The following is a 16,448-nucleotide window of genomic DNA, read 5'->3' on the forward strand; positions in this document are numbered from 1 at the left end:
TCCACTGTCCTCCTCTAAGCCTTTACAGTTGCTGTTTCCTCTGTCTGGAATACCCTCTCCTCTTCCCACCCCGCCCCCACCCCATGCATGCCTTTTTGGCTGGCTGATTCCCACTCATCTTGCCAGATCCTCTCACCCCTGCCCCCGCTCCCGGGGAGTGTGTCCTGTTTTCCATCCTATCCTCAGCACCAAGCCTGGAGAGCACGTTTGGTAAATGAATGAGTGGACGGATGAATAAAGGATGGGGGAAAGCCTAGGCTCTGGAGTCAGGCCCATTTGACCTCCAGCTCGGTCACTCCCAAGCTGGGGGACCATGAGCAAATTCTTTTCCTTCTCGGAGGCCTAGTGTTCATCTAAAACAGGCCTCTGTTCCCTCCTGCGCTGGCTCTGAGGCTAGAAGCTCTCTTGCGTGGTCAGGCCCTTGCCCTCCCCTTGAAAGTGTTCTGGGACCTGGCCAATTTCAGTGAACCCTTGGACCCTGGATCCTTTAGGAGGATAGGGGCCCCAGAGCCTCTCTCCTTCCACCCCAAGGGCCAGAGGGGGGAGAGGGTCAGCACTCCTGTTTACTGCCGGCCTTGCGTCCTTGTGGTTCAGGATTAATTTTTAAAAAGCAGCTCAAAGTCCAGGTGGGCTTTGTCAGAGTTTGCTCTCACTGTTTGTTCTGGTTAATAATCTCAGGAGAGCAAACATCTCTGGAGGTGGGAGAAGAGATCAACATCCTGGGCCCATCCTCCCGGCCTCTCCCCTCCCCCAGCAGGGGCTGTGTGACCAGTTGAACAATTTTGCACCAAAAGAGGCTGGGATTCTTCTCTACTCGCGTGGCTCTCAGGCTCCCCTTGGGGCCGGGGGGGTGGGGGGGGGTGGTTGACAGTCCTGACAATGTAGACCCTCAGTGAAGATCAGATGAGCCATGTGATACCCTGTGGGCAACCTTCACAGGATGGCTCTGTTCCTGTTCATGATTCATTATGATTTTTTTTCATTCTTGTATCAGGCTTGGTTTCTTCAAAGACAGACATCCTGACACCATCACACAGGCGAGGCAGTGGACTGTTTACAGAGTACTTTCACACACACTGCTCACTTGATCTCTTGTCAGATCAGGGATTCTTATCTTCCATTTACAGGTGAGAAAAGTGGGCTTCGGAGAGGGAAGGTCATCCCCAAAGTTGTATCGAACAAGTCAGGCTGCTGGCTCTCAGCTCTCTGCGCCCTTTTTAATTCAGACTGCCTCCTTACTACCACCGTGAAACAAACCATAAAGGCTTGAGAAACACTGTGAACAAGAGGGAAGATAATTGTCGCTATTTCCATTTCCACCCCACCATCTATTTGCCATGAAATGATGGGACCAGATACCATGATCCTAGTTTTTTGAATGTTGTGTTTTAAGCTAGCTTTTTCACTCTCATCTTTTACCCTCATCAGGAGGCTCTTTAGTTCCTCTTCACTTTCTGCCTTTAGGGTGGTATCATCTGCATATCTGAGATTATTGATATTTCTCCCTGCAAACAGATGGGGGAAACAATGGAAACAGTGACAGACTATTTTCTTGGGCTCCAAAGTCACTGCAGGTGGTGACTGCAGCCACGAAATTAAAAGCTGCTTGCTCCTTGGAAGAAAAGCTATGACCAACCTAGACAGGGTATTAAAAAGCAGAGGCATCACTTTGCCGACAAAGGTCTGTCTAGTCAAAGCTATGGTTTTTCCAGTAGTCATGTATGGATGTGAGAGTTGGACCGTAAAGAAGGTTGAGTGCCAAAGAATTGATGCTTTCGAACTGTGGTGTTGGAGAAGACTCTTGGGAGTTCCTTGGGTGGTAAGGAGATCAAACCAGTCAATCCTAAGGGAAAGCAACTCTGAAAGGACTGATGCTGAAGCTGAAAATCCAGCACCTTGGCCAGCTGACTCACTGGAAAAGACGCTGATGCTGGGAAAGATTGAAGGCAGGAGGAGAAGAGGATGACAGAGGATGAGCTGGTTGGATGGCATCATCGACTCAGGGGACGTGAGTTTGAGCAAACCCCGAGAAATAGTGCAGGACAGGGAAGTCTGGTACACTGCAGTCCATGAAGTCTAAGAATTGGACACAGCTTAGTGATCGAACAACAACAAATATATATAGTATGTGTAATATATACATTTCAGAAAATTTATGTATTCTTGCCTAGCTGAAAACTTTATGACATTTTGATTCCTGTTGTTTCACTCAGTATGAACAGAATGCTAGATTTCTAATTTATATTCACTCAAAACTTTAATATAGTTCCATGTATTTTGGCATCTAGTATTACTGCTTAAAGTCTAGAAAGTTTATTGTCTTAGTGATCTAAGAAAATTTGAATGAGGCTTGAAACTTTGAGTCCAGTTCTGAGAATATGAAGAAATACTATGTTGTAAAAAAAGAAAATCGGGAGATTAACAAGTGATACTGAGGAACCTAGAGGGCTACAGTCATGCGGTCACAAAGAGTTGGACACAACTGAACAGCTAACACTTTACTTTTCACAGTATTATTAACTAAAGTCCAGATTTTGTTCAAACCCCACAAAATTTTATGCTGGTGTTCATTATTTGTTTTCATACCTTTTTTTAAGACTCCACATTGCATTTAATTGCATGGAGCAGCTTCAGCTGCATGCAACAAATTCTAGTAAATTCTCTTTTCATTTTTATTCTGTTACAAATATTTTCTAATCTTCCTTGTTATTGTTTCTTTGATACACCCATCATTTATTTTTTTTTTTTATTTTTACTTATTTATTTTTCTGATACACCCATCATTTAAAAGTGGACATCTAATTTCCAAATACATGGGATTTTGTTTAAAATATCTTTAATATTAATTTCTCATTTTATACAAAGTTCTCATTTAAATGCTTTCTTCTCTGCTATCACCCTCTGTGTTTTTTTTCAGTCTAACTTTACTGAGGCTTTCAATGGCTAAGTTGAAGGTCTCTCTTGGTAAATGCCACATTGCACTTGAAAATAAGTGGGTCATTTTCAAATATCTTTTGGTATTGATTTATAATATAATTCCACAGTGATAAGAGAACAAACTCTGTACGATTTCAATATCTTTAGACTGTGAAAATTTTGCACCTTGTTTTACATCCCTGGATGTGTTTCAGTGTCTCCTGGCTTACAGTCTATGGGAACTTGAATAGAAATTGGTTCTTACTATTTTGTGAAAATTGTATAAATCCTAATTATGGTGAATTGGTTTTCAGTGCTTTTCAGGTTGAAAACTGCTTCAGTGCTTTCCACGCTTTCATGCTTTTCAGGCTAATAGCGCTTTTGGTGCTTCTCATATCCTTCTACTTCTCTGAATATTCATTCTGTTAATTTTTGAGAGTTCGATATTAAAACTCCAACTAAAAATCTTCATTTATCTACTTAAAAAAATTTTCTGTATTTTCTAAGTTTCATGTAAATGTGTCGTCATACTTTCACAATTTAAAAAAAATTTCAAAAACAGAGAGGACCTGCAGTATCACTGGCAAGAGTTTGATCTTCGGAGACAAATGGATCTGCTTTTTTAAAATTCCTGTTAAATATTTCAAGGGAATGAACTCTGACTCGTTTCCTAAGGCTGCCATTAACAGAATACCACAAAGTGGGTGGTGTAATAAAGCAGAAATGCTTTCTCTCCCAGTTCTGGAGGTTACAAGTTCGACAGCAAGTTGTCAGGAGGGCCACATCCTTCCTGAAGGTTCTAGGGGAAAATCCTTCCTTGATCTTCCCAGCTCCTGTCAGCAGCCCTTGGCATTCCTTGGCTTGCAGCCGCCTCATTCCAATCTCAGCTTCCGTCTTCCTGCAGCCATCTTCCCTATGTGTCTCTGAGTCCAAATCTCCCTCCTCTTTGTTTTATGAAGACATCAGTCCTTGGACTGAGGGTTCGTCATCCTCCGGTAGGACCTCATCTGAACTCATTACATGTGCAAGTAAGGTGTCTGAGGTCCCAGGCGCACTCGACTTTGCGGGGAGGGGGCTTTATCCAGCCCTCAGTGTACGCGTTCAGCTCCCGCATGTGCCAGCTCCTACCCTAGGGCTTTGCAAGCATGAACTTCTTCAGTCCTCATGACAGTGTTCTGAACAGGAACTGCTACTATCCCATTTTCAAATGAAGACACAGATGTGGTGAAAGGTAAAGTCTTTCACCCAAGGCCACCCCCTCCCCCAGTGAGCAGCACAGAGGAGCAGCCTGGCTCCTGAGTCCACGCTCTCAGCCACCACCAAAGGCTGCCTGTCTATAGAGGGGGAGAACAGCACTTGCTTGATGGAGCTGTTTTGGGGATGAGCCATTTCAGGGCAGGTGTAAAGTACTTGTGCATAGCTGGTCCATACCAGATGCTAAGTGCCTCGAAGCTGTGGGCATCAGCAGCAGCATTATTATTTCTATTATTAATATTATTTGCTAGGGCTGTGGGAAGCCATGGGTCAGAGAAGGAGCTCCGGGGACAGGACACCTGAGCTCTAGTCTTATCTTTCCCATGGTGGTAGTGTTAAGTCGCTCAGTCAGGTCCAACTCTTTGCAAATCCATGAACTGTAGCCTGCCAGGCTCATCCGTGCATGGGATTCTCCAGGCAAGAATACTGGAGTGGGTAGCCATTCCCTTCTCCAGGGCATCTTCCCAGCCCAGGGATTGAACCCGGGACTCCCACCTTGCGGGCAGATTCTTTACCATCTGAGCCACAAGGGAAGCTAGCTTCACCATAGACCTGCTTATAGTCTCTGCTAAGCCACTTACTCTCCCCAGGCCCTAGATTTTTTTCGTATGGGAAACAGGCCAGTTGGGCTTGTCCTCCTGGCTCACAGGTGGAATGACTCAGCGGGAAGGGCTTGGGCTGCCCGCCTCTCCCATCCTGCCTGGGACAGGCGAGGAGTTTCTGGGGAAGTCCTTGTGATGCCTGAACCCAGCATCCAGCTGCAGCAGGGCCAGGTTGCATACGGCCAGCGGCTCCTCTGAAATAGCTACCCTGGCCCCTGGGGGCTGTGACCCCGGCCAGGTTACAAAAAGGGATCGATCAGCCCTGGCCTTGGGGCTCTGATTGGTCCTGGCCGAGCAGGGCAAACAGCAAGATCACCTACAGCCGCAGGCCCCTTCCCCAGCCCCAGTCCGTAGCTGCCTTGAGCAGGGAGCTGGTGGCTCTTCCATCCCCAGACCAGCCAAGCCTGTGAGTGACACCCCAGACAGAGGAACCTGAGCCATGCGGAGTCTCAGGGGCCTGCTGCTGTTGCTGACCGCCTGCCTGGCGGTGAATGCCAGCCCCGTGCCCACATTGTCCGATGACATTCAAGTGCAGGAGAACTTCGACCTGTCTAGGGTAAGGCTGGCGTCTCTGGCAGTGATTGTAGGGTGTCTGAGCAGCAGGGCCTAGCTGGCGGAGAGGGACAAGTCCTGTGTGCCTTGGGGTCTCACTCTTTGCATCTGGAACTCCAGGGATGGGTCTCTGAGGGTCCTTCCTGCTGCTCACACTGTCAGGACTTCATTGAAGCTGCAACTCTGCGCTCACCCTTTTGTGGGACTCTGGGCTGCCATTCTGAGTCAAAGATCTTGAAGTCTGAACCTGCACTGTTGGACTCCAAGGGAAATCGTGCTCTGATGAGAACCCACCCAGAAAAGGCTTGGTGCCAAGTCCTGCTGCCCCTGCAGCGCCTCCCCCCGACAGCGCCCGGCTTTGTGTGACTCTTCTCCCCACCCCCTAACCTGCATCCCTTCATCCTTTAACTGTTCACCTCTGCTGCAACATCTCTGGTAGCCCATCCTGGGCCCTCTGCCCTACCTGTAGGATCATGGGGATAAGAGGATCAGGACAGAAATCAGGCTGAGGGGACTAAGTGTCCTGGGCAGGGCGCTGTGCAGGGGAAGTCTGCTGTCCAGCCCCGGCTCCACCCAAATCACTGGGTGACCTTGAGCAAAGCCTGTCCCTCCAGTGCCACCCCAGGTTCCTTCTGACCTTTGTAGCCGTGGTATGGATTTTGTTTATGTTTAGCAATGAGGAAGGGTTGTGGGGAGCAGGGCACGAGGAACAGGTCTCTGGTGGTCTGGGATGGTGAAGGGTCTGCAGACACCTAAGTTCTCTTTCTAGAGGCAGCAGGCTCATCCTGGGTCAGGCTCAGCTTAGGGAAAGGAGTTACTTTCTAACACAGAGGTACGGGCTGTGTGCAAGGTGGTGAGCACCCCATCCCCGGAGGAGTAAGAGACAGGACCCTGCTCTTAGGGAGCAGTGGTTGATGGTGACCCTGGGGCATGGGGATTTGGACCCTATCCAGTGAGCAGCCCAGAGCCTGCATCTCAGCAGAGTCAGGCCCTCTGCCAGTGGGCGGGGTGGGGTCTACCTGCCATCTCTCTTCTAAGCCAGCCATGATGCCTGGAGTTCCATCATCAGGGCTCCATCCTCCCCGGAAGCCTCGTAGCCTCCAGTTATCTGTAAGACATGATCGCTTAGGAGGAGAAGTCAGAGATGGGGGAGGGGGACAGACGCCCTCCCGGTCTTGTCCAGGTCCAGATGCTTAGGGCTTGTGGCTGCCTCCTAGATCTATGGGAAGTGGTTCAATGTGGCCGTGGGCTCCACCTGCCCATGGCTGAAGAGGTTCAAGGACAAGATGACCATGAGCACACTGGTGTTGAAAGAGGGGGCGACGAACAAGGAGATCAGCGTCACCAACACTCACAGGCGGTGAGTGGGGATGGGGTTAGAGGACTGGGACCCACCCCCACCCTGGCTTCAGCCTCCACCCTGTCCTGGAAAGTAGCAGGTCGCTACTTCCAGCCAGGACTCACTCCTGAGGGCCAGACTTCTCTGCTTCCCAACGGTGGGGCGGTCCATACTAATTGTCCCATCTACACCCAACACTGCCTGTTTTCCAATCTACTCCTGCTCCTTGGTCTTCCATTAGCTCAGGAAAGGCACTTCTATACAACCTGGAAGGCTGGGTGGTTGGTGAATGTCCTAGACTCTTCTTTCCTCTGCCACGACCATTCGGTCCACCATCCAGCCTTATCCCTGCTCTTCCTTATTCCCTCCAGCCTGTTTACTTCTTCCCTATTCACCACCACTGCCCTGGACCAAGTCACCTTCACCTTTCTTTCCTACCGTTATCTATAGTATCCTCTCTACATTTCTCCCCACCTCTAACCTCCAGCTTTCCATCCAAATCATTCATCACCTCGCAGCCAGAAAGGCCTTTCAAAAACTCAAATCTGCTTAAACCTTTCCAGAGTTCCTTCCCTATTGCCCTTGAGATAAACTTCAACCCCTTCAGCAGAGCCTTCCAGCCTCTGTGACTCCCAAGCGCTCACTGTTCCCTTCCCCATGCACCCACATACTCTCTGACCCACCTAGCTGGATCTTCTTTCAGTTTCTGGAACCCTCCTTCCTCTGGGACTTTGCATCGAATATTTCTTCTACCTAGAAAACCTCTCCCCACTTCCTGCGCTAACTCCTATGGATCCTTCAGGACTCAGGTTCTTTGTTGCTTCCTCCAGGAAGGCCTCCCCGACTCCCTCCACCTATCCAGGTTCAGGTTATGTGCATTCTTTTATGGTCTCTGAGTACCTTGTGCTTCCCCCCACGTGTCAGTAACCACACCGACTGCATCTGCCGCTGGCCTGCCCACCCCCCTCACTGGATTTTACAATCCAATGCTCCATGAGGGGACAGGGTCTCCCCTGTTTCTCTCTGAATCCCCAGCCTGTAGCACAGTGCTTGGCACGTAGATGATGCTCGTTAAATATCATTAAGATAAACGATAATCATTATAACAATAACGACTTCCCTGGTAACTCAGCAGGTAAAGATAGTAGCTAATGTATGCATAGTGCTTACTCTAAGCTCTTTGCATAAAATATCTCATCTGATGCTCTCACCCACCATATGATGTAGAAACTATCATTATCCCCATTTCTCAGATGAGGAAAACGAGGCAAGAGAGACACAAAGTAATAAATGAATTAAGGTGTTAAAGAATCGTTCTGATTTCCTGGCGTATATGCATACTGTACAGATTTGGTTAAGGCGGCTGATTTTCAGTGCTGGGTTTGCCAAGAGGATGGCGTCAATGAGCTCCTTTCTTCCCTCAGTCCCTCTGCTCTCTTATGTGAAACAGATGTCTCTCAGGACTGGTGGCAGAATTAAACCAGGTATTTGGAAATGCTACTTTCCGAATTACAAAAAAAAAAAAAAAAAAGTATCTGGAAAGACCCTGCAGGAGAGCGGGGTGTCAGGACAACGGTCTCTACCAGATATTATCTTTCTTTTGGTTTGCTCATTTCCAGGAAAGGTGTCTGTGAATCGATCTCTGGTGCTTATGAGAGAACAAGCACTGATGGGAAGTTTCTCTTTCACAAAGCCAGTAAGTTGAGTCAAAGGGGACGCCCGCAGTTCTCTCCTTTGCTAAAAAAGAGCCTGATGTCTTACGCGCTCTTCCTCTCTGCCCCTACAACCATTCCTCCCACTGTTCTGCAATGTCATCTAGCCTTCCTCCAAAGTCCCCGCTCCTTCTGCGTCTCTCTCTCCTTCTTCCTCCTTCTCTCTCTAGCTCCTACCCTCATGACCCTTGCCCCACCATGTACACGCTCGTCAAGTGCTGGTTTTAAGTGATGAGCTGAAAATATTACTGAATTCAAGTGATGGTTCTGAGTGCTGATTTCATCAGTCTTCCTGTTTAGGCATCTGCAATCAACTGATAACAATTTGCTAAGCATCTACCATGTAACTGTGTGTGTGGTGCTAAGGGATAGACAGACGTGGACATGAGTTTATCATTAATTCAGCAAATGTTTATTAAATTTGCTCTATGCATCAAATAATCATGTCAGGGCTTTAATGTTTGGGTAGATGAATCGTTGGGTAAATAAATGAGTGAGAGGATTAAAAGTGGTACGTGAATATATGTGTGATAGTACATTAGTTGAGTAATCAATCAATCGTTAAATAGATAAACTGATGGATTAACAGTTGGAGGAAAGAAAGAAGGAAAGAGGGAGGGAAGGAAGGAAGGAAAATGGATGTATTTATGGACTGATTACAGAGAGGATGGACGGATCAAATGATGGTGGATGAATTGATGAATCCGTGGAGGAGATGGATGGAGAGAGAGAGTGAAGATGGATGAATAGATAAACAAATATATGCAAAGGATGGGTGGACAGAAGGATGAATGAATAGATGATATGTGGGTGAATAGGTGAAGGATCTCAGCATAGAAGCCTTCTGACCACTGATCTTTTCATCTTCCATGCAGAATGGAACATCACCATGGAGTCCTATGTGGTCCACACCAACTACGATGAGTATGCCATTTTTCTGACCAAGAAATTAAGCCGTCGCCATGGACCCACCATTACTGCCAAGCTCTATGGTAAAGGCCTGGAGCTGGGGGTGGGTGGAGACCTGTCATTTGGGGAAATGAAGTGGGGAAGCTCAGGGAGTTTTGCTTTTTCCTTCCAACAAAACTCCAGTTATGGGCAAGGTCGAAACATTCACTCTCCCTGGAGGAGGTAGAGCTCAGTCTCCCATTTTAGGCTGAAGCCTCTTCTTTCGATCTCAAAATATCCAGAGAATTCTAGCATCTCTGGGCCCTTAAAGAACCACTCTTGTGCTGGGTGGGGAGCCAGGAGACATGCAATGGGGAGCCTGGGAAGGCTCCTCCTCCTTTTCTGGAGCTGAGCTTTCCGTAAGGGTGCCAAAGAGACCCAGTTGAGTCAATAGGTCTCAAATGTCCCCGAAATGAAAATCCCTGGGCAAAATAACGCCAGGCCCTGGTAGCCCTGGCCCCTGTGGTCCTAGGCATCTCCCCTGCCTCCCACTTTCAGGGCGTGAGCCGCAGCTTCGGGAAAGCCTGCTGGAGGAATTCAGGGAGGTGGCCCTGGGTGTGGGCATCCCCGAGGACGCCATCTTCACCATGCCCGACAGAGGTAACGGCATCTCACATTTCTGTCCCCTCCTCATCCTGTGGGCCCAGAGCCCCTGGGGCTCTCCCACCACCCTTTGAGGGAAACTGGGCTATAGTTCCCCTCCTCTCTTTACAGAAAAGGCACGCTGGGTCCCCGGGCTAGTTCCAGGTCACACGGCGTGGACCTGGCAGAGCTGAGACTAGAGCCAATTCAGCATTCACGCTGCCGCCACCTGCCAAGTGCGGTGACAGCCAGAATCCAGGGCCCCCTCTTGGGAGGCAATAGAGGGTAGGAGTTAGAGCCCCGAGTTTCGAACTGAGCTGGGAGGCTTCAGGTGGCTTTCAGAGCCTCATTTCCTCATCTGTAAAGTGGGCATGATAATGTGTGCCCCCCCTTAGAAGTTGCTGTGAGGGATCAATGAGATAAAGGCGTTAAATACAGTAGCACTGTACGTGGTTTCTAGTAAGTGCTGGATAGATGTCAGCCTTGGGATGCTGGTGGCGGGATGGAGACAATAGGGGTGGTAACAGTGGTACTGCCATCAGTCCGTCGCTTTTCCAGCGATGACCTTCAGCAAGCCGTGCGGGTGGAGCCGTCCCTGCAATGGGCTGGTGCACGGGACGGGTCCCAGAGAGGGGGCCCGCCCGCCACATGGCCATTAGTTCTTCGGAAGAAGCAAAGCCTGTCTGGGTCTTATTCCCTTTCTCTTCTGTCCTCTGACTCAGGCGAATGTGTCCCTGGAGAGCAGGATCCAGAGCCCACTGCACTCTCGGTGAGCACCTCTGTTCCCCCGCCCCAGCCCCACCCTGCCCGCGTAGGCTCCCCTGCCGTGCTGGTGGGTGGGGTTGCTGAGAGCAGGCAGCAGTGGGCATGGGTTGTGAAGTCAGACCCACCTGGGCTCAATCTCAGTTCTGCCACGAGGCTGGTTGCTGCCCCGTGCGGATGTCCCTTTCCTCATCTGTGGAATGGAGTGATTACCTTTACCTTCCAGGTGCTGGGATCCAGTGACATGTTAGAAGAGTGCCCAAAAGCAGTGACAGACTCAATAATGAGATAAAGATACTCAATACTCAATAGGTGAAAATAAAGTCAATTGAGCTCTGAAAAACAGCAAACCTGAGGGCAAGCAGCTTCTCAAGCCAGTGCCTCTTCTATGCTGACTTTTGATTTGGGAGGCTTCCTTCTTTTCCTGCCTTTTGCCATATTGATTAAGTCTTCATTCTTTCTCTGATTATTTGGAAATTATATATACTAATTTAGTCTACTGTTGTGTCTATGTGTGTGTGTGTAAAAATACATACATATATTTATTTTAGAAACATATTTTTGAAATTTTTTTCACTTTAATCTTAATTTTTTTAATTATGAAAGTATATAACATATATACAAGGGACTTGGAAAATACAGAACAAGGTTACATATGTTCCACTATATATTACAATTATTTTTTAAAATAGATAAATTAAGGTTGTTAGTTGGAGTTTCAGTATCTAACTCTCAAAAATTAATAGAATGAATATACAGAGAAGTAGAAGCAGATAGTAGACCCAAAAAGCACTAAAAACCAACTCAACATAGTTAAGATTTATATAGTTTTCACACAACAGCAGAATACAAATTCTATTCAAGTTCCCATAGACTATAACCTAGGAGACACTGGAACATATCCAGGGACTTAAGATGAGATGCAAAAGTTTCATGGTCTGAAGATATTGAAATCATACAGAGTCTGTTCTCATCACTGTGGAATTATGTTAGAAATCAGTATCAAAAGACACTTGAAAATAATCCACATATTTTCAAGTGCAATGTGATATTTACCAAGAGAAATCTTTGACTTAGCCACTGAAAGCCTCAATAAAGTTAGACTGAAGAAAACACAGAGGGTGACTGCAGAGAAAAAAGCATTTAAATAAGGAATTAGTATCAAAATGAGAGATTAATATTAAAGACACTTTAGACAAAAATCCCATGTATTTGGAAGTTAGATGTTCACTTTTAAATGATGGGTGTATCTAAGAAGTCATAACAAGGAAGGTTAGAAAATACTTGTAATAGAATGAAAATCAAAAGAGAATTTACCAGAATTTGTTGCATGCAACTGAAAAAAATTTTAAAACTGAAAGAAAGAAAAAAAGGACAATAGTGTCCTATTTCTACATAGAATTCACAGTTAACATATTTCTTTGCTTTCCTATTTTTTAAGAAAAATTACCATTGCTACTATAAAGTTAACATACTCTCATTATAAAGAATTAAAACAATGCAGTATAAAAAATATAAAAAACAAGTTTTGAAAAATTGCACCACCAAGAAACTCTGAGCATTCACATTATTCCAGGAATCTTGACCTGTATACACCTGGAGAGGGGCAGGGGGAGGAAAGTTGGATAGACAGAAGCACAGATTTAGATATGCTGTTATTAAATGGAATTCATTCCAGATGCTATTCCTGAACTTGAAAAGGCATTCATTGTTATTTTACTTGAATTTAAAAAAAATCTGAAGTTTGAAGCTTTAAAAAAAATCTTCAAATAAATATTTCTCCTTGCCAAGAGGTTTATTTCTTAAGAATGCTCTGAGTCAAGGTTGGGCTTCCCTTATGACTGAGCTGGTAAAGAATCCACCTGCAATGCGGGAGACCTGGGTTCAATCTCTGGTTTGGGAAGATCCCCTGGAGAAGGGAAAGGCTACCCACTCCAGTATTCTGGCCTGGAGAATTCCATGGACTGTATAGTTCTTGGGGTCACAACTGAGCGACTTTAAACGTAAGTAAATACTTTTAGAGGCTATCTATTGTCTCTGGGACTTGGTAGACAGAGGTCTTTACTATCAAACTGTGTTCTAAATCCTCTTCCCTTTTTCTTTTACTCTGTCCAGATTGATACCATTCCCATTCTGTTCTGTCTCTGCAATTCCCAGACATTTAGTAACAGTTCTATAATTTAATGGATTCTACATTCTCTCCTAATGAATACAACACAGCCTCGCCATTCCTGAGTTATTATTTCTATTAATCTTTTAATGCCATTTCTTCACAAAGTGCTGTGTTCGAGGAAGTTTTGAGTATTTTAATCCTGGAATTCTTCCCTGTTTGAGAATATCTTCCCATTTCCTTCAACCTTGAGTAAGATTTCTGAAGCGGGTCTGGATAGTTTCTGTTCCTCTTCTTTTTATCTGTCTCCTGCCTCTTCTGTTTTAGCCAGTTGTTTTTGTTGTTTGGTTTCAAAGTTGTGTCCAACTTTTTCGACTCCATGGACTGTAGCTTGCCAGGCTCCTCTGTCCACGGGATTCTGCAGGCAATAATAGTAGAGTGGGTCGCCATGCCCTCCTCCAGGGGATCTTCTCGACCTAGAGACTGAACTCTTGTCTCTTGAATTGGCAGGCAGATTGTTTACCACTAGCGCCACCTGGGAAGCCCGATGCTTTGGGAAAACAGGCCATTCATCAGTCTAGTAGCTGTGTTTCTGTCTACACCTTGATCCTCAGAGCAAATGGCATTTTACATGCCGGGGGTCCAGGGGAACAACCGTGACTAGGTCCCTGAAACAGCTTCCTCTGTTTTTTCCCCCAGAGGGCTCGGCGGGCTGTGCTGACCCAGGAAGAGGAAGGCTCGGGGGCTGGACAACCAGTAACTAATTTCAGCAAGAAAGAAGGTGAGGATCACTCTCTGTGTTTTTTTAAACCCCCTTCTGCCACACTCCAGAGAGGAAGGGCCCACAATTGGTTCACTCCAGCTGCCCTCATCACCATGAAGTCTTTCTTATTCTTCTACTAGAATGAAGAACCGAGCCTAGAAAAGGCAAATCCCATCCTCTGCCCTGTGCCAGACATTGTTGAGAGAGGGAGGGGAGCATAAGCATGGTCCCTGAGCTTAGAAATGTTCAGCTCCGTGATGAGAAGTGAGCTCTTGGCCTGTTTCACTTTGTGGCCTCCTGGCCTTGGTTTTCTCATCTGTACAATGGGATAACAGCCTGCTGAGCTGACCTCAGGGGCCCTTGTGGGAGCACATGTGTAGTTGATAGACCTATCACTCTTCAACTCTAAGCAAACACTGGACCCTGACCCTGCTTCGCCCCCAGACCCCCTGCTGAGCACTGGGATCATGGAGACAAACACACCTTCTGGTCTAGTAGAGTAGGCAGTCAAGGAAGGAAATAAGGAACTTGAAAGAGGAGGGTCAGCTAAAGAGTTGAGGGAGCTCAGAAAAGGGAGGGGTGAAGTAGTCAAGGAGGACTTCCTGGACGAAGGAGAAGTCATGTTATGTCCAGGTATGGTTTATGGAGGGAGGCGTTCTAGCATTCTAGGGGCAGGAATGATGAGAGCAAAGGCACAGGGCTGGGACATCTGGCAGAGAGGTCAGGCTGCCAGCATGCATGCTGGTGAATGTAGCCTCACCCACCATCTTTACAGAGCTCTTGGGCAGACAAGACCAAATGGGGATGCTGGGCCTCTGAGTCATTGGCAACGCCTCATATTATGGCATGGGTTTTTGGGAGTCCAACAAATATGACTTGGAATCTCAGCACTAGGTAACCCTGAGGAAATCTCTTTACCTCTCAGGGAGTCAATTTCCTTAGCTTTAAAAAGGGTTGAGAATGATTCCTCTGAATGCAGAGATGAAAACTAAATGAGGTGATACCCGTTGACGTGCCCAGCCTGGTGACAGGCACACAGTCAGCACTCCGCGAGCACTGCTGCTCTGCCCCTCCGCAGATTCCTGCCAGCTGGGCTACTCACAAGGTCCTTGCCTGGGGTTGTTCAAGAGGTATTTCTATAACGGTACATCCATGGCCTGCGAGACCTTCGATTATGGCGGCTGCATGGGGAATGGCAACAACTTCCTCTCGGAAAAGGAGTGTTTGCAGACCTGCCGGACCGTGGGTGAGTGCCACCCCATCTCCGCCTCCCTTGCACTGCCCACTCCTGTCCTCCCAACAGACCACCTGCCCACTGCACAGGTAGCTGAGAGAGGATGCTCCAGTGGTGGAATTCCAGGGCCAGTTTCCTGAAGGCATAGGAATTGAACACTTGGGTGTGGGTGACCCTCGGCACGTATGTCTTCTAGGGGGCTGATTTCTCAATCGATAGGAAGAGGTCTAGGTGTTCCAGGGGATAGGGTCCCTGCCGGGGGTCTCGGGTCAGCGATCATGAGGTTTTCTAAGGCTCTCTGCCTTCCCCCCACCCCGCAGAGGCCTGTAACCTCCCCATAGTCCCCGGGCCATGCCGAGCCTACGTCGAGCTCTGGGCGTTTGATGCCGTCAAGGGGAAGTGCGTCCGCTTCATCTATGGGGGCTGCCAGGGCAATGGCAACAAATTCTACTCGGAGAAGGAGTGTAAGGAGTACTGTGGCATTCCTGGTGAAGGTAGGAGGCTCCGCAAGGCCGGGCGGGGCTGGGGGCCACCGGAGTGGGGGTCGGGGAGCCCTGGTGGGTGGCAGGGATCTGGAGAGCTGAGTTCTGGACTCTGTCCTGGTGACCAACACACCCACTCGCTCAGCTTCCCACCTGTAAAATGGGGCCAAGCCCAAGGCCTCACCCCAGCTGGGATGGGGCACCTGGGGGGAGGTGCTGGCCTGAGCAGAGGGCGAGGCGGTGGGTTGAGTGGGCAGAACCGGGCTCCAATCCTGGCATTCATTGCCACATTCGGGCTGGCCACATCGTTACTCACATGATTCAAATACTGCCAGCCACTGCTTCCTGAAGGCTCAGATCTCTGGACCGTCTCAATCCATGTCTGTCCCTGTTACAGTGCTTCGTGCTCAGTCATGCCTGCCCCTTTGTGGCCCCGCAGGCTGTACCAATTTAAGCCTCAGTTTTCTCTTCTGTAAAGTGGGACAAAGGACCCACTTCCTAGGCGGCACAGTGCCTCGCCTGGTTCATACCCTTCTAGCAGCAGCCCATACTAGTAACGGTGGTAATGCTGCGATGATAACAAGAAGAGCATTCCAAGAAGCCACAGCCATTGAAAATTTATGTGCCTTGTCTCCCCACCGGAAAAACGGTGCCGGAAGTAAATCAGGAGGCAAAAAACCAGGTCATCCTGTGGAATGCATCTTGGAGTTACCAAGTCACCCTGCAAGCAGAAGTTTCTGGCCTCAGGCTCAGGCTTGAACTCAGTCCAGGCCGCCTTCCCTCCTCCATGAGCCATCCCCATGCCCTGACCGACCACCCCCAACCACAGACCCTTGGGTGACCCCTCACCTACTCCCCAAGCCTCTCTGTGTCCACAGGGGATGAGGAGTTGCTGCGCTTCTCCAACTGACCGGCCCGGAGGCCACTCCACAAGGCAGCAGGAACTGGGAGGGTCAGAGTCTGCCCCAGAGCCCTGCTGCAGGTTCCAATAAAAACCGAATTGTAGACTCCTGAAATTCCATGTCCTGACTGTTCATCACGAAGTATAATGAGATTGGGGGGAAGGGAGGAGGAGACCGGCTGGGGAGGGGGCATGAACTTTCCCCAGAAATGAAAAATGTGTGTGTGGGAAATGTAATAGAGCCATCTTCAGGACATGAAATTGGCTATGCAAATTGTGAAACATAAATCA

At 48.0% G+C, this 16,448-nt stretch overlaps 1 protein-coding gene across 1 annotated transcript; it reads left to right on the top strand.

Moving 5' to 3' along the window:
- The first annotated feature begins 5,045 nt into the window (after positions 1-5,045).
- On the top strand, positions 5,046-16,272 carry AMBP (alpha-1-microglobulin/bikunin precursor). Its single transcript, XM_020906679.2, has 10 exons — positions 5,046-5,328; positions 6,542-6,684; positions 8,283-8,359; positions 9,251-9,367; positions 9,822-9,923; positions 10,628-10,674; positions 13,477-13,558; positions 14,619-14,786; positions 15,095-15,268; positions 16,135-16,272. The coding sequence occupies exons 1-10, from the start codon at positions 5,212-5,214 to the stop codon at positions 16,164-16,166; spliced, it is 1,059 nt and encodes a 352-aa protein (XP_020762338.2). The 5' UTR covers positions 5,046-5,211; the 3' UTR covers positions 16,167-16,272.
- The last annotated feature ends 176 nt before the right edge of the window (positions 16,273-16,448 follow it).

This window comes from Odocoileus virginianus, chromosome 31 (assembly GCF_023699985.2).
Source record: "Odocoileus virginianus isolate 20LAN1187 ecotype Illinois chromosome 31, Ovbor_1.2, whole genome shotgun sequence".
Taxonomy (NCBI): Eukaryota; Metazoa; Chordata; class Mammalia; order Artiodactyla; family Cervidae; genus Odocoileus; species Odocoileus virginianus.

What these genes read in the sequence shown, in the direction of transcription:
- AMBP (XM_020906679.2), top strand. Translation starts at nt 5,212, where the DNA reads ATGCGGAGTCTCAGGGGCCTGCTGCTGTTGCTGACCGCCTGCCTGGCG. An exon ending in GTCACCAACACTCACAGGCG is followed by an intron (nt 6,685 to 8,282) that starts GTGAGTGGGGAT and finishes GCTCATTTCCAG; the next exon opens with GAAAGGTGTCTGTGAATCGA. An exon ending in CAGAGCCCACTGCACTCTCG is followed by an intron (nt 10,675 to 13,476) that starts GTGAGCACCTCT and finishes TTTTTCCCCCAG; the next exon opens with AGGGCTCGGCGGGCTGTGCT.